The following is a 27851-nucleotide window of genomic DNA, read 5'->3' as shown; positions in this document are numbered from 1 at the left end:
CAGCTTTTTTGTGTAACTGCATTTACCTGTTGTCGACACAATGTCACTGAGCCCCCTCCCATAGATGCCGCCCTCATACCTGTCACTCACCAACTGGCCAGACCCTGGTTGGTCTAATTAGCTGACACCTGAAGTTTATCATCCGACACCTTATAAAACCCAGGCTCTCCAGAAAGTGGGTGTTTCCCTGTTAGCTGTGTTCGCTTAGTGCAGGTTCAAGGAAGACTGAGCCACTGGGTCAAACCCAAGACGTGGCCATGACTGGGTTACTAGGAAGAGGCTCTAGACAGCTGCACTGGCCACTGAGACTAGGACTGATTTGCTGGGGAAAGCCTGAGATGCAGGTGCCTCTTCCTGCCCACGGTCAATGAGGGACTGCGCCCACAAATAGAGGTAAAGACTGAGACCGCCAGCGTCGAGCCCAACCCTCCCCCCACTTCAAGACCAACCCTCCCCCACTTCAAGCCCAAAGCTTAGCTGCTCGGAGAAGCCTGAGACCCCGACACTTCCTCTCGAGGTAAGCGTGGACTCCACCACCACCCCTGGCAATACATTCTAGGCTGCCACCATCATTTTTGAAAAAGCTTGCCTTGTAAATCTCCATTAAACTTTCCCTCCCTCACCTGTTGTAGATCACCATCGTACTTAAGCAAATCGTTTTTTTCTTTTTGCTTGGATTATTTTATCCTGATGGAAATCTAACTGTTGCTGAATATTACTGCCTTGTTCAATCGTGTCATTTCTTGGTTTAATAATTGTCCAAGTCCAATCGGAGGCATCAGGTGCTCTTATTAGAAGGGCAAATTTTGTATGACCTGGGAAAGTTGGTCGAGGGGTTTTGCAACTATTGTATGTTTAACCCCATATACCTCTGCTGACACTTTGTACGTTGGACATTGTACCTCATTTCCATGTATTCCTATAAGTGTATATTTACCTGTTTTGTTCCATACACCTACCACATTGTGTAAAATTTAAAGTTGCCACTCTGATTCCCATTAAATATTTCCCCTTTAACCTGAAAGCTATGTCTTCTGGTTCTCAGATCTTTTCATGTAATATTTCTGAGGGGTTAAGGGTATCTGTGCCAGAAGATAGAATTTTTGTGCTGCATGCAAAAAATGTATGGGGTGTAAACCTGCGCTGAATATTATCATGACAAGCCCAAAGGTCGTAAGAAAGGCGTGGGGGATGGGAGAAATAGGTGCACTATCAGGCTGGCCATTGTTAATGGAACATGTTGGTCAGCAAGTCGAGTCAAAGGATCTGTTTCCCCAGTTTATTGACTATTTTTCAACATAGCCATGTTCATTTTTTCTGCGAAGCGGTCTGAGTGAATATTGAGATACATGTTGTCTTCTTCTTGCGCATGGCGTGCACAGCCTAAAGTTGTAGGACAACTTGTTCTATTTGATTGTGCACGTCGGGTTGATTGTCAGTTTGTCAGGGCGGACCACGTGAAGGTTGCAATCTCCCACCCCCACATGTGTTGCCAAACAAATTGATCTTTATTAGGTTACACAGAACAGCTCTCAGAACCACAACAAGGGGCAAGGGTGTTACCAGCAGTATAAATACCCCAGGGGAGACCCGTGACCCGCTCTTCCAGCCAAACCCAATCCCCAGAGCCGAGGGTTCGCACCACGAGTGGCTAACCACCAGGGGCCGCCACCCACGCTTCATTTCACCTCGTGATTCCTTCTCTACACAACCCCACGTAATTCCGGGTGGAATGCAGTGCCATATTCCATTTGTATTCCTGCTTGTTTCACACATGCCTTGCAATCCTTTATCACTGTAGGAGGATCCTCAGTCTGCATGTTTAATTTAATGTAGATTTTTGTGGTTTAATTTATGGTCACGTGTACTGAGGTACAGTGGAAAGCTTTTTCTGTTGTGTGCTAACCAGTCGGCAGAACGACTATACATGATTACAATCGAGTCGTCCACAGTGTACAGTTAAAGGGGATTATGTTGAGCTAAATGAGGTAGATAGTAGCTCAGGACTGCACTTAAGTTGTTGGTAAGATGCTTCACTTGCCCGATAACAGCTGGGAAGAAACTTTCTGAATCTGGAGGTGTGTATTTTCATAAGGGGAGAAGAAGGAAAGACCAGGGTGAGACTCGTCTTTGATAATGCTGGTGGCCTTGCCGAGGCAGCGTGAAGTGTAGATGGAGTCAGTGGAAGGGAAGTTGGTTTGTGTGATGGTGTGGGCTGTGTCTACGGTTCTCTGCAATTTCTTGCAGTCATGGATGGGGCCGTTCCCAAACCTGGCTGTGATGGATCCCGATAAAATGCTTTCTATGGCACATCTGTAGAAGTTGTTGGGGACATGCCAAACTTGTAACTTTCTAAGGAAGGAGAGACATTGGTGTACTTTCTTGACCATTGCTTCAATATTGCTAGTCCAGGACAAGTTCCTGGTGATATTTACTCTTGGGAACTTGAAGCTTTCAACCATCTCTAGTTTGGCGTGATCGATGGTATATGTACCGCATCACTTCCTGAACTCCAATCTCCTTTATCTTGCTGACGTTGAGAGAAAGGTTATTGTCTGGACATGAGGTCACGAGGTTCTCAATATTCTTCCTGTACACCATCTCGTAATTATTTGATATCCAGCCCATTACAGTGGTGCTATCCACAAATGTGTAAGTTGAATTGGATTTGTACTTGGCTGCACAGGCATTGGTGTATAATGCCCCTGTCCCACTTGGGAAACCTGAACGGAAACCTCTGGATACTTTGCGCCCCGCCCAAGGTTTCCGTGTGGTTCCCGGAGGTTTTTGTCGGTCTCCCTACCTGCTTCCACTACCTGCAACCTCCGGCAACCGCAGGGAAACCTTGGGTGGGACGCAAAGTCTCCAGAGGTTTCCGTTCAGGTTTCCTAAGTGGGACGGGGGCACAAAGGGAACGGGTGGCCAATAGCCAGCAAAGCAGTAGGTAGGTAGTGCAGGAGTCTCCTGCGGTCATCTCCCTCCTAAACAGGTATACCATTTTGGATACTGTTGAGGGAGATTGCTCATCAGGGGAATGCAGCAGCAGCCAAGTTCATGGCACCATGGGTGGCCATGCGGCACATGAGGGGGGGAAAAAAGAGTGGACGGGCAATAGTAATAGGGGATTCCATTGTCAGGGGAATAGATGGGCGTTTCTGCGTCCGCAAACGAGACTCCAGGATGGTATGTTGCCTCCCTGGTGCAAGGGTCAGGGATGTCACTGAACGGCTGCAGAACATTCTGGAGCGGGAGGGTGAACAGCCAGTTGTCGTGGTGCATATTGGCACCAACGATATAGGTAAAAAAAGGGATGAGGTCCTACAGGATGAATTTAGGGAGCTAGGAGATAAGCTTAAAAGTAGGACCTCAAAGGTAATAATCTCTGGATTACTACCAGTACCACGGGCCAGTCAGAGCAGAAATAGGAGGATATTGCAGATGAATACGTGGCTTGAAAAATGGTGCAAGGGGGAGGGATTCAAATTTTTAGGGCATTGGAACCAGTTCTGGGGGAGGTGGGACCAGTACAAACAGGACGGTCTGCACCTGGGCTGGAATGGAACCAATGTCCTTGGGGGAGTGTTTGCTAGTGCTGTCGGGGAGGATTTAAACTAATGTGGCAGGGGGATGGGTACAAGAGCAGAGGGGGGGGGGGGTGTAAAATGAGGGTAGAAGAAAGAGGTAACAAGGTGAAAAGTAAAAGTGGCAGGCAGACAAAACCAGGGCAAAAATCAAAAAGGGCCACTTCCTCCCTTCCACCCCCTGCCTTTCGCCCACTCCCCCTTCTCTCTCTCCCCTTCTCTCTCTCCCCTTTCTCTCGCTCCCTTTCTCTCTCTCCCCTCTCTCCCCCCCCCCCCCTACCCCCCTCCCCCCCCCTCTCCCCCCCCCTGTCTCTCCCCCTCCACTCTCTCCCCCTCCACTCTCTCTCTCCACCTCCCCACCTTCACCTCCCCCCCCTCCTCCTCCTCCCTCCCCCTCCCTCCCTCCCCGCCCCTCTATCCCCTACCAACCCCCTCGCCCCTTCCAACCCCTCTCCCCTCCTCCAACCCCCTCGCCTCTCCCCACCCCCCCCCTCCCTTTCTCCCCCTCCTCTCTCCCCCCCCCACTTCCCCTCCTCTCTCCCCTCTACTCTCTTGCCCCCTCCTCCTCTCTCTCTCTCCCCCCCGCCTCCCCCTACCCGCCCCTCCCCCACCGTGTGTATGGCAGGTGGTTAGTATGCGTGTGAAGCAGCAGCCCCCGCCCGCAACCCCACATTGAGGGAACGGGACACAGAGGTCTCCCCTCGTCCACCCCTGCACACCCTAACCGCGTGCGTGTGGCCGCTGCCCAGGAACTGCATTTACCTGTTGTTAAACACAATGTCACTGAGCCCCCTCCCATAGATGCCGCTCTCATACCTGTCACTCACCAACTGGCCAGACCCTGGTTGGTCTAATTAGCTGACACCTGAAGTTCATCATCCGACACCTTATAAAACCCAGGCTCTCCAGAAAGTGGGTGTTTCCCTGTTAGCTGTGTTCGCTTAGTGCAGGTTCAAGGAAGACTGAGCCACTGGGTCAAACCCAAGACGTGGCCAAGACTGCGTTACTAGGAAGAGGCTCTAGACAGCTGCACTGGCCACTGAGACTAGGACTGATTTGCTGGGGAAAGCCTGAGATGCAGGTGCCTCTTCCTGCCCACGGTCAATGAGGGACTGCGCCCACAAATAGAGGCAAAGACTGAGACCGCCAGCGTCGAGCCCAACCCTCCCCCACTTCAAGCCCAACCCTCCCCCACTTCAAGCCCAAATCTTAGCTGCTCGGAGAAGCCTGAGACCCCGACACTTCCTCTCGAGGTAAGCGTGGACTCCACCACCACCCCTGGCAATACATTCTAGGCTGCCACCATCATTTTTGAAAAAGCTTGCCTTGTAAATCTCCATTAAACTTTCCCTCCCTCACCTGTTGTAGATCACCATCGTACTTAAGCAAATCGTTTTTTCATTTTGCTTGGATTATTTTATCCTGATGGAAATCTAACTGTTGCTGAATATTACTGCCTTGTTCAATCGTGTCATTTCTTGGTTTAATAATTGTCCAAGTCCAATCGGAGGCATCAGGTGCTCTTATTAGAAGGGCAAATTTTGTATGACCTGGGAAAGTTGGTCGAGGGGTTTTGCAACTATTGTATGTTTAACCCCATATACCTCTGCTGACACTTTGTACGTTGGACATTGTACCTCATTTCCATGTATTCCTATAAGTGTATATTTACCCGTTTTGTTCCATACACCTACCACATTGTGTAAAATTTAAAGTTGCCACTCTGATTCCCATTAAATATTTCCCCTTTAACCTGAAAGCTATGTCTTCTGGTTCTCAGATCTTTTCATGTAATATTTCTGAGGTGTTAAGGTTAAGGGTATCTGTGCCAGAAGATATAATTTTTGTGCTGCATGCAAAAAATGTATGGGGTGTAAACCTGCGCTGAATATTATCATGACAAGCCCAAAGGTCGTAAGAAAGGCGTGGGGGGTGGGAGAAATAGTTCCACTTGTTTGGTAGAGAATGGTGTTTCAAAGGCCGCTGCCTCCACATTATTGCCATCCTGGTCTATAATAATGTATCCTGAAAGTCTTTCACCTAGGGATCCAATTGAGGCACTTGCATCTATGTACATAGTTAAGTTGGGGTTTGTCATGGGAATATCTGTCAAATCTTACTGAACAGAGGTATATTCTTTAATCACAAAAATGCAGTCGTGCCCTGACTCAGCTTGTTCCTCCGGTGGTTTGGCGAGAAAGGATGCTGGATTGATGATGGTACAATACTTAAATTACAAGCCTGCCTGCTGCTTCAGCGGGTACTGTCATATAGAGGGCAGTGTTGCATTTTCTGGGAAGTTACTTGGATAGGGTTAATTTGGACGCATCCGGCCTGAGTAGTCTTCTGCCCCACCTGTGGGTCCACATACTCTGTTACCTCAGATGATGGCGTAGCTGCATAGTAACACTGTCTCTTTATTGTCCATGGGGTCACAGTTATTTCAGCATCTCCACATATGATCTTTAACTGAAATGTATATAACAAATCTCAGCCTACAGTCTAGGCCTGGGGTGATCTCAAACTGATGCTGCACTCTCATGTTACTTCGACTGGCATAGAGATGGTGTATTGATAGATCTGTCCTTGGAATCTAGATAATCTCTGAGTCTTGTCCGATTTGGAGAGGTTGTGAGTGGACTGAATGCTTTCCCGCAACCTGTAATACCAGAACGGGTTTCTTGTCAGTGTAACACCCGTTCACCACTAAGTTGGCTAGTCAGCATTGAGGAAATTGATCAGCCTGGGAAAAGTCCTCCCTGTGTACCTCAGTGGAGCGTGAACACCACTGCGCTGCTGAAAAAGGTCCAGCAGAGACTGCACTTCCTGAGGGTGCTCAGGAAGAATAACATCACTCAGAGACTGCTGCTGTCCTTTTATCGGTGCTCCATTGAGAGCATACTAACATACTGTGTATGCGTGTGGTACACCAGCTGCACAGCGGCTCGGAGGAAAGCGCTCCAGAGGGCCATTGACAACGCCCAGAGGATTGTCGGCTGCCCTCTCCTTACCTTGGAGGACTTACACAGTTCCCGCTGCATCAAAAAATCCCAGAGTATTATAAAGGACATTTCCCACCCCGGACACTCTCTGTTTGAACTGTAGCCATCAGGCAGACGGTACAGATCTACAAGGACAAGGACGAACAGGCTAAAAAACAGTTTTTACCCCACTGCTATAAAAGCACTAAATGTAGCCGCCAAGGAACGCAGGGGCGATACATACTAAGGGCCTGTGGTACACTGTGAAATCGACAGAAGGATGGAGGGTTGGGTGTTTATGCGTGCTATTTTCATGATATTTATTTTAGTTGTTTATCTTTTAATATTTTATCTTGTATGTATCGTTAGCTTTTAGAAATGTTTGAATGGTGCACTGACTGGCTGACATTTTTAAATTACGTTGTACATTGTTCATGTTACAATGACAATAAAGAAACTATTCTATTCTATTCTTTTCCTTGATATCCTTGCCATCTTCCCCTTTGTTCTTGCTGATAACCCCCTCCCACATGTCTCCGTCATGGGCACTCCTTACTCCAATGACCTTGCTGGATACAATTAAAGTATCATTTAACTGCACAGGCTATTTGGCTCTGAGAATTGTCAGTCCAGTCCATATTGTTAGTTTTATTACCTCTGTGACAGTAGCTGGGAGACAAAGTTCTAGGATAGCACAGCACTGGGCTGAATTCTGACCGTCTCGATACCTAGCATCCCCCGACTGACTGATGTATGTCTCTGAAAATCTCTCCAAAGATTCTTCTGCCCCCTCTCCTTTCCTTGATTTAGTATCCAAAATTTTGGAGATATCAATAGGTTTTTGCAGAGTGGTAGTAAGGACAGTAAGGATTGCTTCCTCTCTGGCTTCATTCTGAGCATGTTAATTAACCAGCACGGCATGGGTTCGCAACCCCAAGTTAGCTACGAGTCTTGCGTGTTCTACTGAGCTAAGAACTTGTGGTATGGGTTGACTCTTTTTAGTCTTACCAACTCAGTCAGCAATGCAATTGGGCCAATTGGCCTGTTTCTGTGCTGAGCAGTTCCATGTCTCTTTTAGTGAGTAGGTGGGATAACCAAGGACAGGGGAAACAAAACAATCATTAGATTAGACTGGGTGGGATATTAATGTGTGTGACAATAAATAGCAGAGTGTAATTGGATGGATTTAGGTAGTAGAGAATGTGAGGAGGAAGGCAAGAATGGGATTTGACTGGTTGGGAGGTTGTCGGATATGAGGGATGAGAGGTGAATACAATTGCACAGTATAGGATAATGAGTGTGGTATATGTGGGGAAACTGATGTTAGAGTGCGTTGTTCCATTTTTAGGAAGAGAGCATGATTGCTTGGGTGAGTTATTTTTTTTATTTTATTTTTTAAATTTGTATTTTTATTAGAAGCCGTGTACAGTAGTATAAACCGCGGCATATGACAAACATTTCGTGTACAACTATTTTAAATTTAACAAGAAGAAGGCAGATCGAGAAAGAGAGCGAGAGAAGAAAAGAGTGAAGGAAGTAGTGATGTGTAAACCCCTAGAGTACCAGATGGGCAGTCCAGGGGTGAACAAGTGATAGCCTGTAGAAAAATAAAGACAAAAACCCATAAAACTGTAATAAAAAAAAAAAAAAAAAAGAAAGAAAAGAAGAAAAAAGAAGAAAATGAGAGAGAAAAAAAGGACCCTTGTGTAGGGATATACCTGCTTCATATCTTACCCCACCCATCATCCAGTTCGTGAATCGGTTTATTTCCAGATTTGTGTTGCACCATACTATACTTGAAATAAATCAATAAATGGAGACCATATCTTTAGAACTTGCTTTGATTTTCCTGCTAAGACTAGTCTCATATCTTCTAGATGTAGCGTCTCACACATGCTTGTGATCCAGGTTTTAAGCATTGGGGTGGATGCATTTTTCCAAAATTTGAGTATACGTTTTTTTGCCATTACCCTTAGTTGAGCTATTATCCTTAGGTGAGTTATTGATAAGTATGAGGACTGAGAGTAGAGAGCCACATTAGAGTGGGTAGTGTATTAAAGAGGATGAAAAATGAATGAGAAGACAATAGAATAGAGATGGGTGATACATGAATGGAAATGGGGTGAAAGTAGACCATTTGGCTGATTAAAGGTACAAGGAATGTTGGAAAGCTAAAATAAGAACAGAAAACGCTGGGATAATCTGGAGACGTGGGAGTGTAACCAATGTTATTTGAATGTTTGCTTTAAATGTTGCTGTCAATTAAACTGAAAGTCTGCATATGAAGTACTAATAAAATGTTTCCAGTGCTGCATTTCAATATTTATTTTGCACTATTGCAGATTTATGAAGTTTCATTTCCTGATGAATAAGGACATACTGTGACTCCAAGCATGGAAGACAAAGGCTCGAAGAAGTCCACCCATCTGCTTTCCATTTTGTATTTTGGTTGCTTCCTGGTGGTGCTGATGGTAGTGATGGGGATGGTTCTAAATTTTCGACAGACAAAGGTGCGTAGCATAACGAAACCCAATGTCCAAAATAAATAGATAAATAAGGGCCAGTTTCTGTGTTCTATAACATGATATAACGAGATATGTGAAGCAAGACAAATGCATCTTATGGTGACTTGATGTTGCAAATGTATGTTTAATATAATGTTAATATAATTGCACATAATGTTTGAAGATTTTAAAACTTCTTTAAAATTTCCATTTAATCAGATGGAAACTCCTTTCACAAATTAAAATGTTGTTGAAACAAACTACCTGCCTCTTTTTCCCCCACCCCTTGTACCTTTGCTTCCCAATTCTACAAATTTCAGATTCACATTTGGTGACGTTTGATATCTATGAATGACAATTCCAAAGTTCTATTTGCTTTGTGTCTGGAGATATTTGCTAGCTTCACTTCTGAAAGATCGCATTCTGATTTTTAAAATAAGTCCTAGTCAGACTAGTCTCCAATTAGCAGGAAATAAAGTTTTAATTGTGGCCGTCGGTCGGGGAGGATTATTTTGCTGAATCTTCTTTTACTCCTTGGTATTTTAAATATACGTTCATTTTAAGATTAAAATAAAAATAATAAAAGCCGAACAAAAACATATTAATAAAAATGAAAGGATTTGTTCTACAAAATTTGGATTCATTCAAAAGGCTGCACTTGATGGCCTAGAAGGCTGCAGGTTCCCCATCCCTGCACTAGAGTAAAGGTTCTAGGCAAACTAACAGCCCTGAAGCATGAAATGGCCAAAACTGGAAACATAGAATAAAAATAGAAAATACTGGAAATATGTATAGGCCGGACACTATGTGTAGAGTGAAAAACAATGTTTCAGGTCAATGATCTCTCATCCCAAATGAATGGGAGAAGGTTATATATTTGGATACAGCTGCGGTGCAGCAGGTGCATGCAAGCTAGGAGTTGCCAAGTAGATATAAAAACATGAATTGCCATGTAACCTTTGAGTACTTTTTTTAGCACTCCAAGAGGGGTCAAGGAAAGAGTGTTCACAATGCAGCGCTGTTTCCGCCAATCTTTCCACCACTACGCACGAGACGCGCGAGACACCATTGTCTGCAGATGCCGAGAAGTGTGTTCAACTCTAGTTGAACATTTTCTAATCTTGTGATGTGGACTCGATAGGAAGAAGCACTCCAAGAGAAGCCTTGTTTGATCATAGCAGAAGTAGGTTGCAGGGAACAATGGACAGGAACGCAACAGAACCTCCCAGATGCAGAATAGTAGCAGAAAATCCAATACATATTGTTATAGATTGTTCCATCATTGGTAGTTATAGCTCGGTTGCCAAAGTCATAAGCTCTGGCAATCCTTTTCTCCCTGCATTGATTAAAACCTTTACCTTTTTAAAAAAATATTCCTTCATGGGATGCAAACTTCATTGGAAGGGTGATATTTATTGTGCATCCCCAATAAACCCCGGTCAAATAAGCAGCGAGTTAAATCAATGTCATTACTATGGATCTAGAATGATGTATAGACCAGAACACAGAAGGACAGCAGATACTTTCTGAAGGACATTCATTCATTAGATGTGATTTTATGATAATCTGATTGTTTCTTGGTCACTAGAACAGAAACTAGCCTCTTATGCCAGCTGTAATTTTATGAATTGAGGTGCCCTTTCCTCAATGGCAAGATGACTTTGATCAAACCTGGTTATTTCAGATTAAAAGAACCCTGTTAGATAACACTAAATATCCAACAAAGATATGGAACTAAAGTGCAATAGTGGTGGATATAACAGAGAAGGTGTTCGAAGAAGTGATTATATGAAATGAGTTTTATTTCTTGATATAGGGCTGTGAAGATAGTAAGATGGAACAGTCACAGTGTGTGTGCATTGGATTAATAGGTGCCCTACGCAGTAATATATATATATTTTTTGAAAATATTTTTTTATTGGAGATAGGTACATAATCTATTACATCATTACTGTCTTACATTTTTAAATTGATAATATTGTCAGTTATTATTACATTGTCTCCAATACTTTTTGCCTTTTTCTTCATTTTTTTAAACTAGATAGAACTAAAGAGATAGCTGAAGTAGAGGAAGAAAAGAAAGAAAAGAAAAACTAAAAAAAAAAAAAAAAAAAAAAAAAGGGGGGGAAAGAGGTAGTTAAAGAAGAATGGAAAAATGTATTAAAAATAAAAAACATTGTTCGAGATATGTTCGTACATTTCAGAGTGTAGCATTTCATCCAATCTTTAGCCCGAGTGCTAGTCAGGTTCCTGTGCTGAACTATTCTGACCCTTTAAGTAATCAATAAAAGGAGACCATGTTCCAACGAATAATTCCTGTTTGTCCAACAGGGAAAATCTGATTCTTTCCACGTTTAAGGTCTCCGTCATTTCTATAATCCACATTTTGATTGTGGGGGCCGTAGGGCCTTTCCAAAATTTTAGAATTAATTTTTTTCCTGTTATCCCTACGCAGTAATATGAGAATAGATGGATAAGTAGTTCTTCCACCTGCTATGGGCCCCCAGAGAAATGTTGGGGATTGGGAGCAGGAGATGAGCAACTGGAAGCTAGAGAACAAAGACATATACAGAGGCTTGCAAACGTTTTCATACCCCTTGAACTTTTCCACATTTTGTCACGTTACAACCACAAACGTAAATATATTTATGTGATAGACCAACACAAAGTGGTGCATAATTGTGAAGTGGAAGGAAAATGATACATGGTTTTCAATTTTTTTTACAAATAAAAAACTGAAAAGTGTGTCGTGCAAAAGTATTCAGCCCCCCTGAGTCAATACTTTGTAGAGCCACCTTTCGCTGCAATTACAGCTGCGTCTTTTGGGGTATGTCTCTACCAGCTTTGCACATCTAGAGACTGAAATTTTTGACCATGATCTTTGCAAAATAGCTCGAGCTCAGTCAGATTGGATGGAGAGCGTCTGTGAACAACAATTTTCAAGTCTTGCCAGAGATTCTCAATTGGATTTAGGTCTGGATTTTGACGGCCATTCTAACACGTGAATATGCTTTGATCTAAACCATTCCATTGTAGCTCTGATGTATGATTAGGGTCGTTGTCCTGCTGGAAGGTGAACCTCCGCCCCTGTCTCAAGTCTTTTGCAGACTCTAACAGGTTTTCTTCCAAGATTACCCTGTATTTGGCTCCATCCATCTTCCCATCAACTCTGACCAGCTTCCCTGTCCCTGCTGAAGAAAAGCATCCCCACAGCATGATGCTGCCACCACCATGTTTCACAGTGGGGATGGTGTGTTCAGGGCAATGTGCAGTGTTAGTTTTCCGCCACACATAGCATTTTGCATTTAGGCCAAAAAATTCAATTTTGGTATCATCTGACCAGAGCACCTTTCTCCACATGTTTGCTGTGTCCCCCACATGGCTTGTGGCAAACTGCAAACGGGACTTCTTATGGCTTTTTTTTTCAACAAGGGCTTTCTTCTTGCCACTCTTCCATAAAGGCCCGATTTGTGGAGTGCACAACTAATAGTTGTCCTGTGGACAGATTCTCCCACCTTAGATGTGGATCTCTGCAGCTCCTCCAGAGTTACCATGGGCCTCTTGGCTGCTTCTCTGATCAATGCTCTCCTTGCCCGGCCTGTCAGTTTTGGTGGACGTCATGTCTTGGTAGGTTTGCAGTTGTGCCATACTCTTTCCATTTTCAAATGATGGATTGAACTGCTCCGTGAGATGTTCAAAGCTTGGGATATTTTTTTATAACTTAACCCTGCTTTAAACTTCTCCACAACTTTATCCCTGACCTGTCTGGTGTGTTCCTTGGGCTTCATGATGCTGTTTGTTCACTAATTTTCTCTAACAAACCTCTGAAGCCTTCACAGAACAGCTGTATTTATACTGAGTTTAGATTACACACAAGTGGACTCTATTTACTAATTAGGTGACTTCTGTAGGCAATTGGTTGCACTGGATTTTATTTAGGGGTATCAGAGTAAATGGGGCTGAACACTTTTGCACGCCACACTTTTCAGTTTTTTATTTGTAAAAAAATTTGAAAACCATGTATCATTTTCCTTCCACTTCACAATTATGCACCACTTTGTGTGGGTCTATCACATAAAATCCCAATAAAATACATTTACGTTTGTGGTTGTAACGTGACAAAATGTGGAAAAGTTCAAGGGGTATGAATACTTTTGCAAGCCACTGTATAAACAAATATATCAGGAAGGGAATCATAGGACATAGAATAGGGCAGCACGGTGGCACAGTGCCAGTGACCCTGGTTTGATCCTGATCACGCGTGCTGTCTGTAGGAAATTTATACGTTCTCCCCATGTCCACGTGGCTTTTCTCCGGGAACTAGCGGTTTCTCCCACACTCTGAAGACGCACAGGTTTGTAGGCTGAAGATAGATACAAAGTTCAGGAGCAACTCGGTGATACAGGCAGCATCTCTGGAGAGAAGGATTAGGTGAAATCTCGAGTCGAATGAGAGTCGGGGGGGAAAAGGAAATGAGAGATTTAGAAGGTGATGTAGAGGTATGGAACAAATGAATTCAAGATATGCAAAAACGTAACAATGATAAAGGATGCAGACCTTTATTAGCTATTTGCCTCGGTGAGAACGAGATGCTGGTGCGAATGGGGTTGGGGAGGGATGGGGAGAGAGGGATTGCAAGGGTTACTTGGTTGGAGAAATCAATACTCATACCACTGGGTTGCCCAAGCAAAATATGAAATGCTGTTCCTCCAATTTGCATTTAGCCTAATGGGGCTGTCCCACTTGGGCCACCTAATCTGCGAGTTTAGAAGAGTGTCTTTGACCTTCAAACTCGCAGCATGGTCGACACGAGGTCCTATGAGGTCGCTGGAACTCTCCTTTATGCTCGAGGGAAGTTCACGAATACTCGTGGCCTCAGCTAGGTCGCGGAAACATTTTCAGCATGTATAAAAATTTGGTCAGCATGGTTCTTTTGAACTCGTAGTGCAGTGGAGTGGGGTTGTTATTTAGTTGCAGGCAGTCGAGGGCAGCCATAGGCAATCTCCTTCGCTGACCGAGGATTTTGATTGGCTCATTGGAGTTTTCAGGACCAAGGAAAAGCGACCGGTAGGTAAAATGCTCGTTAAAACTTTATTTATATTTAAAAGTGTCTCCACTCCTTCTTTCTTCCCCCCCCCCCCTTCTAGTTTTGGAAGTCAATGGGTTTATTATAGACATCAGTGACTTTTTTGCACATCTTTCATTCTTTTGATCCACATCAACGTCTATATCTCTCATTTCCTTTCCCGCGACTCTGTCTGAGGAAGGGTCTTGACACCAAACGTCACCCATTCCCACTAAGTTACTCCAGCACCTTTTGTCTACCTTTGATTTAAACCAGCATCTGTACTTCCTTCCAGGTTTGTAGACTAATTTGCTTGGTAAAATTGTAAAGTGCCCAGAATGTGCGGAGGATAGTGTTAGTGTGCGGTGATTTCTAGTCGGCACCGAATCGGTGAGCCAAAGGGCCTGTTTCCACGCTGTATCTCTAAACTAAACAGCACAACACAGGGATGGATCCTTCAGTCCACAATGTCTGTGCTGACCATGATGCCAATTTAAACTGTACAGCTGCCTGCATGTGGCCTGTATCCCTCCATTTCCTGCTTGATGATGTGGCTGTCTAAATGCCTTTTAAACATTGCTACCTTATCTGCTTTGACCACTTCCACTGGCAGTGTGTTACAGGCCCCAACAATTTTCGAGTGTTTTAAAAATAAAAAAAAATAAAATAAAAATTGCTTATGCAGCAAAATTCCTTTCAATTTTTCCACTCTTGCTTTAAAGCTCGATGACAATCTTTCTAAGGTTAGAGTCGGAGGGTCATTACAATGCGGGAACAGGCCCATCAGCCCAACTTGCCCATGCTGACCAACATGCCCCATCTAATCTCACCTGCCTGCATTTGGCCCATATCCTTCTAAACCTATTCTTTCATATACCATGTACTATATGGAAATATTATGGAAAAATAATTTACCGCAAGGAGAATGCCGTGGATGGTGTTTCTTTGGTATAAGGTGTTTCTTTGGTAATAATCAGATTTGAGATAATAATTTGAGGGGACATTTAGAGGGAATAAAAATCAAAGGATTCGGCAGCATGGATGTGATCAAGAATCTTATTCCTTCCTTCCATTCAATGCTTTAACAAAGTCTGTTCCTCCAAGGTACACATGCAGGATAATTTTCCAATATCTGTCATTTACCATGTTTACCTACAGTAATACTGCTTGTTTCCTTGGACCCAAACTACAGTTTTTTTTTTCCCCCCTTTCCTCGTCTCCTCACTTACATATGTGATTGTGCCTGTCACTTGACCATTTCTAGTTTCTGGTCCCAATAATCTCATTTTCAGCACAGACATCTAACCTTCTACATCTATACTCTTGCCAAGATAAGTTCCAGACTCCCCTTCCTTCCTTAAACAGTGCCTTTACATCTTCCCATCCACTAAGATTCTGAACAACTCCCTTGGATTGTTTCCCCTTGCTTGAATTTCCTGTTCTTTCCAAGGCGTGTTTATTAAGTCAGTTCATAAGTTCTAGGAGCAGAATTGGGCCATTTAGCCCATCAATACGCTGCCATTCAATCATGGCTGATCTATCTTTCCCTCTCAGCCCCATTCTCCTGCCTTCTCCCCATAACCCCTGACATCTTTACTAATCAAGAATCTGTTAATCTCCGCATTAAAAATATCCGTTGACTTGGCCTCCACAGCTGTCTGTGGCAATGAATTCCACAGATTCACCACCCTCTGACCAGATAAATTCCTTCTCGTCTCCTTTCTAAAGATAGTCCTTTTATTCTGAAGCTATGGCCTCTGGTTCTAGACTCTCCCACTAGTGGACACATGCTCTCCACATTCACTCTATCCAAGCCTGTCACTGTTCCAAAAAGACAGGAAGTTGAACCTTAAGTACAAATATAGTTATTTTAATAACCTATCCCTTTCCACAGTTTGGTAGCTATGAAATAGATGCAAACTTTAAGAAACATCCAGATCCAAAGGTTGAACGGAAAAAAGCCAAGGTAATAGATGAGAAGAAGACTCTTTGGACTGACAAACTTCTACAATGTGGCTATCAGAATCATAGTTTCACCCCTGAAGAAAGGTCGGAGGGTACGCTTCTGATGAAAATGCTTAAATGGCCAAAGCCTTTAGTCTCTAACGTACCTTTTGTTGAAAGCAGCAACCCATCGCTCACTCGCTTTGTTATTTTAAATTCTGCAAACACCTTCAACGTCGGTGATCAGTTACAAGTGATGCTGCGCATGCTTGACTTCAACGGAAAACCAAAGGCATATGGAGGTGACTATCTCCAGGCACGGATCCATAGCCCAGAGTTAAAGGCTGGTTCAGTAGGAACGGTTGTGGATAACCAAAATGGATTTTATTACGTAAATTTTACACTGTTCTGGCCGGGGAAAGTCCAAGTGTCTGTTTCTTTGGTTCACCCCAGTGAAGGGATCCAAGCCCTTGAGAGAATAAGGGAGGAATCCCCGGATCGAGTGTATTTTAAAAGCATTTTCAAGTCGGCGAGTAGCATGGAGAACACAGTGTGCAACATGTGTTTGCCTGAGACTGCACCACTCTGCAACTTTACTGATCTCAGGACTGGAGAACCCTGGTTCTGTTACAAACCCAAGAAACTTCCCTGCTCTTCTCGTATCAACCACATCATGGGTGGTTACAAGCGGAAGCTCTTAACTGGAGTAGAAGCTCACTATTTTCAAAGGTATGAATTTAGATGCTGCAATTCCATTTCTTCACTTCTCGAAGCTCATGTTATAGACTAATCACACTCATTCTCTGCACCTTAAGGAATAATATGATTCAACTCTGTAAGTGGAAGCCTTGCCACCAATCCAAATTCACATCGAGTTTAAGCAACACAAGATGCTGTAATTTAGAATCATAAACAAATCACAGGAGGTCCTGGTGCAGGGTCTTTGCCCAAAATGTTGCCCATCTCTCTCCACCCACAGATGTTGCCCTACCTGCGTTGCTCCAGCAGTTTGTTCATTTTTTTTGCTCCTCTAGACCTTAGATCCTGTCCAAGAATGGGAGATGGTTCGATTCAATCTGCTATTGCTGAAGGGAAGTTCGAGTTCCACTTTAACATGGAAAACACCAACACTGTTTATGTTGGGCTGGATCATGCTGGGCTGATCACTCTGCCTGGAATTGACATTCATGATCTGCCATTCCCTAGGAAGGCAGATTACTCTCTAAATGGCATCAATTTGGGAAAAGGGGAAGTACAACGGGATCTGGGGGTCCTTGTTCATCACTCTATGAAACTAAGCATGCAGGCAGTGAAGAAAGTGAATGGCATGTTGGCCTTTATAACACGAGCAGTTGAGTATAGGAGCAAAGAGGTCCTTCTGCAGTTGTACAGGGCCCTAGTGAGACCACACCTGGAGTATTGTGTGCAGTTTTGGTCCCCTAATTTGAAGGACATTCCTGCTATTGAGGGAGTACAGCATAGGTTTACAAGGTTAATTCCCAGGATGGCATATGCTGAAAGAACGGAGCTTGTACACTCTGTAGTTTAGAAGGATGAGAGGATATCATATTGAAACGTATAAGATTGTTAAGGGTTTGAACACGCTAAAGGCAGGAAACATGGTCCCGATGTTGGAGTCCAGAACCAGGGACAACAGTGTAAGAATAAGGGGTAGGCCAGTTAGAACGGAGAGGAGGAAACTCGTTTTCTCACAGAGAGTTGTGAGTCCAACATTTTACGCCAGACAGCACCTAAAAGCACAATCTCTCTCTTCCTGCCACGGCCCGATCCTTTTAACTCACTGGCAGCATGGACCGTGCCAATCCACAGGGTTATTCCCAGACAGTACCTGGATGTGGCGCCGACAGACAAGAAGCCGAAGCAAAGAAGTCAAAGCCAAAGAACGGAATGGAAACGAGGCCGAAACGCCAATAAACTGAAAGAGTCTGAAGACGAAACGCTTACTAACCGAAAGGATGGGACGCCTAAATGCAAACTAACTGAAAGGGACGCCTAAATCCCAAGGAACCGAAAGGCTGCGTCGCCTGAAAGCAACTTACCGAATGGCCGCTCTGTTGAAAAGCCACCTGCCTGAAAGATGGCGTCGCCTACAGGCCAAAGGACTGACTGCCACTCAACAGAAAAAAACCCCCGCGTCCATCGCATCACTGTGAAGGCATGAACATTATCCTAAACCTCCGCTCCATCCGACCCGCAGCCCGCGGAGGGTGGCCTTGGGAGAGTGGGGGCTGTCCCGAGTGATGTACACCTTTGACGCTTTCAAACTAGTGTCTAGGTTCATATTGGCTCAGTCACCTATAGCTTGAGTGGGAAAATGAAACCCGCGCTCCCGTCTCCTCCCCCCCCCCCTCCTCCATCCGCGGGAGCGTCCCACAGTCACTGGCCGTGGTCGGGGAGGGGGAGGGGTGAAATCACCCTGGTTTGGAGGTTGGGGACCGATGGCAGTGCTTCGCGGTCAGTGACTGGGACACTCCCGCGGGTGGAGAGACGAAGGAGGAGAGGGGGAGGTTGGGGAGAGGGAAGGGAGGGGGAGAGTGCAGGGGAAGAGAGGCGATAGAGAATAGGGGGACAGGAGGGGAGGAGAGAAAGAAGAGTGGAGAGATGAGGGGAGAGAGAAGGGGGAGGGGAATGTGGGGTTCATTTTCCCACACAAGCCATAGGTGACTGGGCAATCTGAACCCAAGCACCAAGTTGAAAGCGGCCGAAGGTGTGCATCGCTCGGGACAGCCCCCACTCTCCCACGGCCACCCTCCACAGGCTGCGGGTTGGAGCGGAGGTTTGGGACAATGTTCATGCCTTCACAGTGATGTGATGGACGCGGGGGTCTGGACCAATCGCTGACCAGATCCTGCCCCCCGGCAACGTCAAGTCCATTATTGGTCTTTTCTGTTGAGCGGCAGTCGGTCCTTTGGCCTGAAGGCGATGCCGCCTTTCGGGCAGGTGGCGTTTTGACAGAGCGGCCATTCGGTAAGTTTGCTTTTAGGCGATGCAGCTTTTCGGTTCCTTGGGTTTTAGGTGTCCCGCCCTTTCGGTTAGTTTGCATTTAGGTGTCCCATCCTTTCGGTTAGTAGGCGTTTTGTCTTTGGACTCTTTCGGTATATTGTCGTTTCGGCCTCGTTTCCATTCCGTCCTTTGGCTTCGACTTCTTTGCTTCGGCCTCTCGTCCATCGGCACCATGTCCGCACACATCCCAGACAATGCTGATGCTTTCCCTCCAGTAAGAAATGCACTGGTTAAAAATTTTAGAGTGTAGGAAGGAACTGCAGATGCTGTTTACACTGAAGATAGACACAAAATGCTGGAGTAACTCAACGGGTTAGGCAGCATCTCCGGAGAAAAGGAATGGGTGACGTTTTGGGTCGAGATCCTTCTTCTGAAGAAAAACCTATTCCTTTTCTCCAGAGATGCTGCCTGGCTCGCTGAGTTACTCCAGCATTTTCTGTCTATTAAAATCTTGTTGTCTAATTTAGTCCAAATTATTCAGTGTTTGCGTTCTTTAGAATTCAAATGAGCTGGGTGCTTATCTACCGAAGAGAACAGTAGTATTGATGCGCAGAAAGGTGGGAAAATGAGGGAGCAGTTTGGTCCAGTGTGCGAGTTAAAGATTCCTGCTTTTAGAGAGGGAGATAACCTTAACGAGCAGTTTGGAGGTCCTGGCTGAGTTTCAAGGGTAACTGAAGAAGGATCTCGACCCAAAACGTCACCCATTCCTTCTCTCCAGAGAGAGACAGAGGGGACAGCTATCTGCAGAGTCAAAAGAGATGGGGGAGATATTGAACAATTTTTTTTTCCTTGGTATTCACCAAGGAGAGGGATATTGAATTATGTGAGGTAAGGAAACTATGGATAGCTATGGATACTATGAGATTCAAAGAAAAAGAAGTACTGACATTTTTGAAAAATATAAAAGCGGATTGGCGTACTGCGCATGTTGTTCCATTGTTTAAAAAGGGTTCTAAGAGTAAACCTAACAATTAAAGACCTGTTAGTTTGACTTCAGTGGTGGGGAAATTAATGGAAAAGATACAGAGATAATATATATAAGCATTTTTATAAACAGGGTCTGATTAGGAACAGTCAACATGGATTTGTGCCTGGAAGGTCATGTTTGACTAATCTTCTTGAATTTTTTGAAGAGGTTACTCGGGAAATTGATGAGGATAAAGCAGTGGATGTTGTATATATGGACTTCAGTAAGGCCTTTGACAAAGTTCCTCATGGAAGGTTGGTTAAGAAGGTTCAATTGTTGTGTATAAATGCAGGGGTAGCAAGATGGATTCAACAGTGGCTGAATGGGAGATGCCAGAGAGTAATGGTGGATGGCTGTTTGTCAGGTTGGAGGCAGGTGACTAGTCGGGTGCCTCGGGGATCTGTTGGGTCCACTGTTGTTTGTCATGTACATCAATGATCTGGATGATGGTGTGGTAAATTGGATTAGTAAGTATGCAGATGATACTAAGATAGGTGGTGTTGTGGATAATGAAGTAGATTTCCAAAGTCTACAGAGAGATTTAGGCCATTTGGAAGAATGGGCTGAAAGATGGCAGATGGAGTTTAATGCTGATAGGGTGGTAAAGAAAGCTTTTGGTGCACTGGCCTTTATAAATCAGAGCATTGAGTATAGAAATTGGGATGTAATGTTAAAATTGTACAAGGCATTGGTGAGGCCAATTCTGGAGTATGGTGTACAATTGTGGTCGCCTAATTATAGGAAGGAAAATAGAGAGAGTACAGAGGAGATTTAATAGAATGTTGCCTGGGTTTCAGCAACTAAGTTGCAGAGAAAGGTTAAACAAGTTGGGTCTTTATTCTTTGGAGCGCAGAAGGTTTAGGGGAGACTTGGTAGAGGTCTTTAAAATGATGAGAGAGATAGACAGAGTTGACATGGATAAGCTTTTCCCATTGAGAATAGGGCAGATTCAAACAAGAGGACATGACTTCAGAATTAAGGGACAGAAGTTTAGGGGTAACATGAGGGGGAACTTCTTTACTCAGAGAGTGGTAGCTGTGTGGAATGAGCTTCCAGTGGAAGTGGTGGAGGCAGGTTCGATTTTATCATTTAAAAATAAATTAGATAGGTATATGGATGGGAAAGGAATGGAGGGTTATGGTCTGAGTGCAGGTAGATGGGACTAGGGGAAAATAAGTGTTTGGCAAGGACTTGCAGGGCCGAGATGGCCTGTTTCCGTGCTGTAATTGTTATCTGGTTATATGCTGCCTGTTCCGCTGAGTTACTCCAGGATTTTGGATCTATCAAGGGTAACTTTAATCTATTGCTCACGACTGGCAGGAAGAGTAATCTGACGAGAGAGAGAGTCTGTTGCCCAAATGATAAACTATTCTCTTTAATCTCTACGCTTCTTACACAATTAATTGTTTACGTTCCGTTTCATGGATGCAATTGCTAAAGAACTAATAATATATTTTCAGTGCGAAAAATATCAAGATTCCAATATTGCCTGAAGGTCAAGGTTATGTAATTGTAATGTCTTCAACACGCACAGGTAAGAGAACAATGATCTACCGACAAGCAGTTTTGTAGATTTTTTTTTTTTTTTTTATTTTATTTTTATTAGAAGTACGGTAAATTACAATACTACACAACACATATCTTAATACATTTTTTGTACCGCTTCATTTTTTTTGAGCTTTAAGAAAAAGATAGAAGTAAGGCAAGTAAAGAAAGTGCGCAAGAGTCGTGAAGTGCAAGAGTGTTGGGAAAAGAAAGCCCTTGGAAAAGAAGTTAGAGAAGGAAGTAAAGTGAGAAAATAGACCCTAGAAAAGAAAGAAAAAGAAAATAGGAACAATCGCTCTATTATAACATTAAACTCCGCAGAAAGGGGACTACCAACCAAGTCTGTTTTTGTTGTTTTACCTCCCGTTACCAGGTCCTGATTTTATTTATTTATTTAAATTACTATTGCATCTCATACTTGTAATAGGTCCAGAAACATAGACCATGTCTTTTGGAATTGGTCTGCTTTACCTGCTAAGAGGAATCTCATCTCTTCCAGATGTAATGTTTCAAACATATTTGATATCCACATTGCAGTTTTGTAGATTAGAGATTGGAGAACAAGTAGGTTAGAGATTAATACACTATAGAGGGGCCACATTAGTAAAAAAGTTGTGAACAGTTCTTTTGAGCTGCAGATACTTTATAAGGGAAGTTTATTTGTATAGCACCATTCCTGCAAACAGCAATTCAAGGTGCTTTACAGGAAAGAAAAAATAAAATAGTTCATAATTAAAAATTGCAAAATAAGCAATACGACAAATGTATGAATAATAAAACAACGTCAATGAAATAATAAAACAATTTTAAGAAGCACATAAAAGGGGTTAAAATTAGATGGTTAAGATTACCTGCATGTCGGGTTATGGACAAGCTATAGTAAACAACAGTGTTTTTAGGCGTGATTTAAATGCGCTTACAGTCTGTGCACACCTTGGGTGTTCAGGGAGCTTGTTCCACAGGTGTGGAGCATAAAAACCGAATGCTGCTTCAGTCTTTTTAGTTCTGACCCTGGGAACACAGAGTAAACCTGTCCCTGAAGACCTGAGGAGTCTAGGCGCCTCATATACAACAAATAGGTCAGAGATGTATTTTGGACCTAGACCATTCAGTGCCTTGTAGGTCAGTAACAGAATTTTAAAATCTATCCTCTTACACACAGGGAGCCAGTGTAAATATTTGAGGACAGGTGTAATGTGGTCCATTTTCTTGGTGTTGGTCAAGACTCTGGCAGCGGCATTTTGGATAAGCTGCAGTTGTTTAATTGATTTTTTATTGAGACTTGTAAAGATGCCATTACAATAATCTAACCCTCTAAAAATATATGCATGAACAAGTTTTTCAGTGTCTTCTTTGGACAGAAATCCCTTGATTCTTGCAATATTTTTTAGATGGTAATAGGCAGATCTGGTAATGGTCTTTATATGGCTGTTAGAATTCAAATCCGAGTCCATAACTACACCAAGGTTTCTGGCTTTGTATGTGGTTTTCAGTGCAATTGAGTCGAGTTGAACACTCGCCTCTAGCCTTGTTTTTTTGGGACCAAAGACAATAATTTCTGTCTTATTTGCATTGAGCTGGAGGAAGTTCTGGTTCATCCACTCATTGATATGTTTGACACACTGGCTCAGTGAGTGTAGGGGACTATGGTCATGTGGTGACACTGCGATATATAGTTGTGTGTCATCGGCATAAGTGTGGTAGGATATGTTAAAATGCTCTATGATCTGAGCTAGGGGAGCATATAAATGTTGAAAAAAATGGGTCCAAGAATGGAGCCCTGAGGAACCCCACATGCGAGTTTTGTACGTTCTGATTCAAAATTACCAAGGGAAACAAAATAATCCCGATCTTTCAAGTAAGATCATTATATGCTAAACAGAATGTGTATGTTTTGTGTAGATTTGTATTGATTTAAGTATCAATTGGAAACAATCTTTTGTTTACTTTAACATTAATTTTTGTTTGAGGAGCGAAAGTACGATTGTGCTGATATTTACCGGAAAAATTCAAGAACGTGAAGCGGCACATTTGAAAACAACGTTAATCTCTAAATTGAATAAATTATTTGAATATCTCGGATGATACTCCATTGTGCCGCATGAGAGTGTTGTAAAATGTCATTAACCAAGGTCAACCACTCGGGTACCAGGACAAAGAAGAGGGGGTGTGCATTCCTTGGTCTCCAAACCAATTCCACCATAGAGTCATAGATTTCATAGAGTGTGGAAACAGCCAATCAGCAATCACCCATACACTAGTTCTATCCCACAATTTACAGAAGTCAATGAATCAAAAACCTGCATATCTTTGGAATGTGTGAGGAAACTGAAGCCCCTTGAGAAAGCCCAGGTGGTCACAGGGAAAACATACAAACTCTGTACACACAGCACCTGTAGTCAGATTGAACCCAGGTACCTGGTGCTGTGAAGCAGCAACTCCACTGCTGCGCCACTGAACCATCCATGGCACCTGGCATTCCAAGATCAGGTGTTTTCAGGCTAGTATGGCCACATACTCGGGCTAGTATGGCTGCTGAGATTCATTTCATATTTCCACAATATTAACATTGTTCTTATGTCCAATATTCTCTTGGAATTAGTCATTGCCTCGGAGATAAGATAACATGATGAGATAATTAAAATAAATAAAAATATATTATAGACATTACACGCAAATTTCTTCCTCCTATTTCTTAGACAAAGATCCCGGCAAATGTCTGCCTGGCACGCCATTGCTTTCACCATCTGGATTTTATTATCGGGATCAATGGAACTCAAAAACCTGCAAAATCGAACACTTTGACACTCCAGCAAGTTTTACCAACTGTCTTCGTGGAAAAGATATTCATATTTTTGGAGATTCCACCATACGCCAGTGGTTTGAGTATTTGATATCTTTTGTACCAGGTCATGTTTACCCCTATCTCATTATGAATTGTAGTCTAATCTGTTCGGTGCGTTGTATTTACTTCCATTCTTAACCTATTTCGTGTCTTCTCATGCAATTTACACTTCCTCGTATGTGAACGTTCCTACTTGGTTTGGTGATGCAATACGGAAACAGGTCCTTTTGGCCCACTCAGTCCGCACCGACTAGCGATCACCGCACACTAATGCTTTCCTGCACACACTGGAGACAAATTACAACCCACAAATTGGAATGTGGGAGGAAACCAGTTCCCGGTGGAAACCCATGCAGGTTAACGGGGAGAAGGTGCAAGCTCCATACAGACAGCACCCGCAGTCAGCATCGAACCCAGGACTCTGACGCTGGAAGGCAGTAACTCTACTGCTGCACAACTTCTTGAGGATTAATAGGTTTCCATTTCTGCGCAAGATACCAGAGTTACAAGACTTGGTAAAATTACCTTGGATAAAAGTCCTGTGGGATATTCATCTCTGTGTATAAAAAAAAAAATAAAAAAAATAGCCAGTAACATTTTCCAAAGGAACTCTCGGCTTTGACATTTTTACACTGGAAAAAAAGTTCTGATTTTCTACCTTATCTAAGTCTTTCAAAATGTTTAATAATTCTATCATGTCTCCTCTCAACCACCACCATTCCAGAGAAAACAATCCAGGTTTATCAAATCTCTCCTTATTGCTTAAACCTAACTCAGCCATCTTCTGCACCTACTTCGAAGCCTCCACATCTTTTCTATCATGGGGAGACCAGAACTGCACATGATACTCCAACTGCTGCATAAGCACAGTCCTATACAGCTGCAACATAAGTTCCTGGAATCATAGTCAATGTCCGAAACAATGACTGTGAGCGAACCATATGCCTTTTTCATTCTATCCAGTGATGTTGCTACAGAGCTATGGACTTGGATCCCAAGATCCCCATGTATATTCATGCTGTTAGGGGTTTTGCAATTTACTGCATACTTTCTCCTTGCATTCAACCTCCCAAAATGCAACACCTTACACTTGTTCAGGTTATATTCCATCTGTCAATGACCCACCTCTTTCTGCAGCTGATCTGTATTACATTGTATACCTTGTTAACCTTCCTAACTGTTTACAACTCCACCATTACAGATGGATCCGTCTGTTTACAACTATCCATTTAGTACCTTGCCTACATCCGCCGACTCCAAGCATAAATATCATACTTTATTCTTCAGCGGTCCTGCCTTCACCCTGATTAGCCTCGTGTTTTTTATGTGCATATAAAAAAAACCTTGGGATTTTCTTTAACCTAACTTGCTAATGACATTTCCTAGTCACTGGGAATAATTAAGGGGAGTCGGCATGGATTTGTCCATGGCAGGTCTCGTCTTGCTAACCTGGTTGAGTTTTCTGACGTGATGAAGGTCATAGAGCGTGACATCAGAGAAGACACTGGGATCAACAGTGACCACACCATCACATACAGTAGGGTGAACTCGCATGATGTATTTTATTTGCAGTGTAAAAGTCCAAAGCTGCACGAGGCGCTGTCTCTCGCTGTTGGGACGCATGTGCTGTGGCTCTGCCGGGTTTGTCCAGACAGCTCAGTCCTGGACTTTGAAGGAGGAGACGTGGCGATCTCAATCTTCTCCCTGCATTACATCCTTACCTCCAACCCCCTTCCCTCTCCCACCTCTTCCCTCTCTCTCCCTCTCTGTGTTTGTCTCCTTGAGGAGTAATTTTCATGATTTGCTTCCTATAGATGACACCCAGTGGACAGAAAGGAGATAATTGTAGGTTGAAGTATCTCTTCTAACAACTATGCTCACAACAGCCCACAGCCAAATGGTTAATGTGTTCTAGCATGACATTTAATTATATTTAATAACAGAGCAGACACATGGTGTTAAATGGCTCATTTCAGCTTTGATTTATGATGTTATTTTTGCTGTTGGCTACAGTATGTTTCATATCCGGGGAAAAAATATTTTTTGACTCAATGCCGTTTAAATCATTTTTTTCTTTTAGGCATCAGAAAGTATAATCTGGGCAACACAGCAAAGACTGGACCCCACCTTGCTCTGGATATAGACAACACGATTAAGATGGATTATTTTGCACATGGGAAACCAATACGCATCCAGCCCATATCAAATCAGGACCTGCCATTGATTGCAAATAAACTGGATGATATTAAAGGGGGAAAGGACACCATTATAGCCTTCACCATCTGGTGCCATTTCAACACTTTTCCAGTGGAAACTTATATTCGAAGGCTGCAGAATATCCGGAGATCAATTCTACGTTTGCTCAATAGAAGTCCCGATACGGTGATTGTAATAAAGACAGCTAATGTCCAAGCTCTTCCACGAGAGGTCAGCCTCTACAACAGTGACTGGTTCTCCTTCCAGCTTGATACAGTAATGAGAAGCATGTTCAAAGGCATCAATGTGGCATTTGTAGATGCGTGGGAGATGACCTTGGCCCATTACCTGCTGCACGAGTTACACCCCAAGCAAATCATCATCAAGAATCAAGTAGATATGTTTCTTTCATATGTATGTGCAAAACGTTAACTTGAAGTTTGTGTAAAATGCATCAAAGTCTCCTATCAGCTGTAAATAGTCAAATTTGGTACTTCCAATGCAGTTATGTTTAATTCAATTGTCACAAAACTTTGAAAATAACTTGTAAATAAGTTTATTTTCAGTAATTCATGCTTCTGAGTCAATTGGAAACATTTATTGGATTGTAAAACCTTAAGCTGAGAGGTTAAATGTGATAAAGAATTGTGGATGCTAGTGTATCAAAGAAAGACACAAAATGTAACTCGATGGGTTAGGCAGCATGTCTGGAGAACATGGAAAGATGATTTTTCAGGTCGGGTCTGAGGAAGGGTCCCGGCCCGAAACGTCAACTGTCCGTATTCTCCAGAGATGCTGCCTGAGCTGCTGAGTTACTCCAGCATTTTGTGTCTTCCCAAGCTGAAAAGATTGTTCAAAATGTCCTCTTGTTCAAAAATTCAGGAATTGTTCAAAATTCCTCTTTGCTGCAAACAGTCAAATGTAATGGCTCCAATGATGTTTCATAGAACTACCACAAAATAAAGTGAAAACAAGTGAATATGATAACTGGATGTAAAACATTTTATTATATTTAATTTGTGTTCCTGAATCCATTGGGAATGTTTATTTTGCTTGAAAAACCTCATCAAGAAAAATTGGTGCACGATATATCGAAATGCCTTCTACTTTCTATAATAAGTTTAATTTAGTGTTTCCAATGCAGAATCATTATGTTTTATTGAATTGCTACTAACTAAAATAAACTTTGAAACAACTGT

General features: G+C 43.1%; 1 protein-coding gene across 3 annotated transcripts; it reads left to right on the top strand.

Moving 5' to 3' along the window:
* Positions 1 to 230: 230 nt before the first annotated feature.
* Positions 231 to 27851, top strand: LOC129702885 (NXPE family member 3-like). 3 transcript variants are annotated; one of them, XM_055644956.1, is made up of 6 exons: positions 231 to 517; positions 8905 to 9072; positions 16026 to 16804; positions 21527 to 21600; positions 24311 to 24520; positions 26537 to 27851. In XM_055644956.1, the coding sequence occupies exons 2-6, from the start codon at positions 8956 to 8958 to the stop codon at positions 27082 to 27084; spliced, it is 1728 nt and encodes a 575-aa protein (XP_055500931.1). In that variant the 5' UTR covers positions 231 to 517; positions 8905 to 8955; the 3' UTR covers positions 27085 to 27851. The 3 variants fall into 3 exon arrangements, with proteins under 3 accessions (XP_055500931.1, XP_055500930.1, XP_055500932.1); XM_055644955.1 differs by lacking the exon at positions 231 to 517 and adding an exon at positions 4489 to 4711; XM_055644957.1 differs by lacking the exon at positions 231 to 517 and adding an exon at positions 4703 to 4834.

The sequence above is a fragment of the Leucoraja erinacea genome, chromosome 13 (assembly GCF_028641065.1).
Source record: "Leucoraja erinacea ecotype New England chromosome 13, Leri_hhj_1, whole genome shotgun sequence".
In the NCBI taxonomy this organism is placed as follows: Eukaryota; Metazoa; Chordata; class Chondrichthyes; order Rajiformes; family Rajidae; genus Leucoraja; species Leucoraja erinaceus.
Note: the sequence above shows the minus strand (reverse complement) of the source record. Positions and strands in the feature narration are given on the sequence as shown.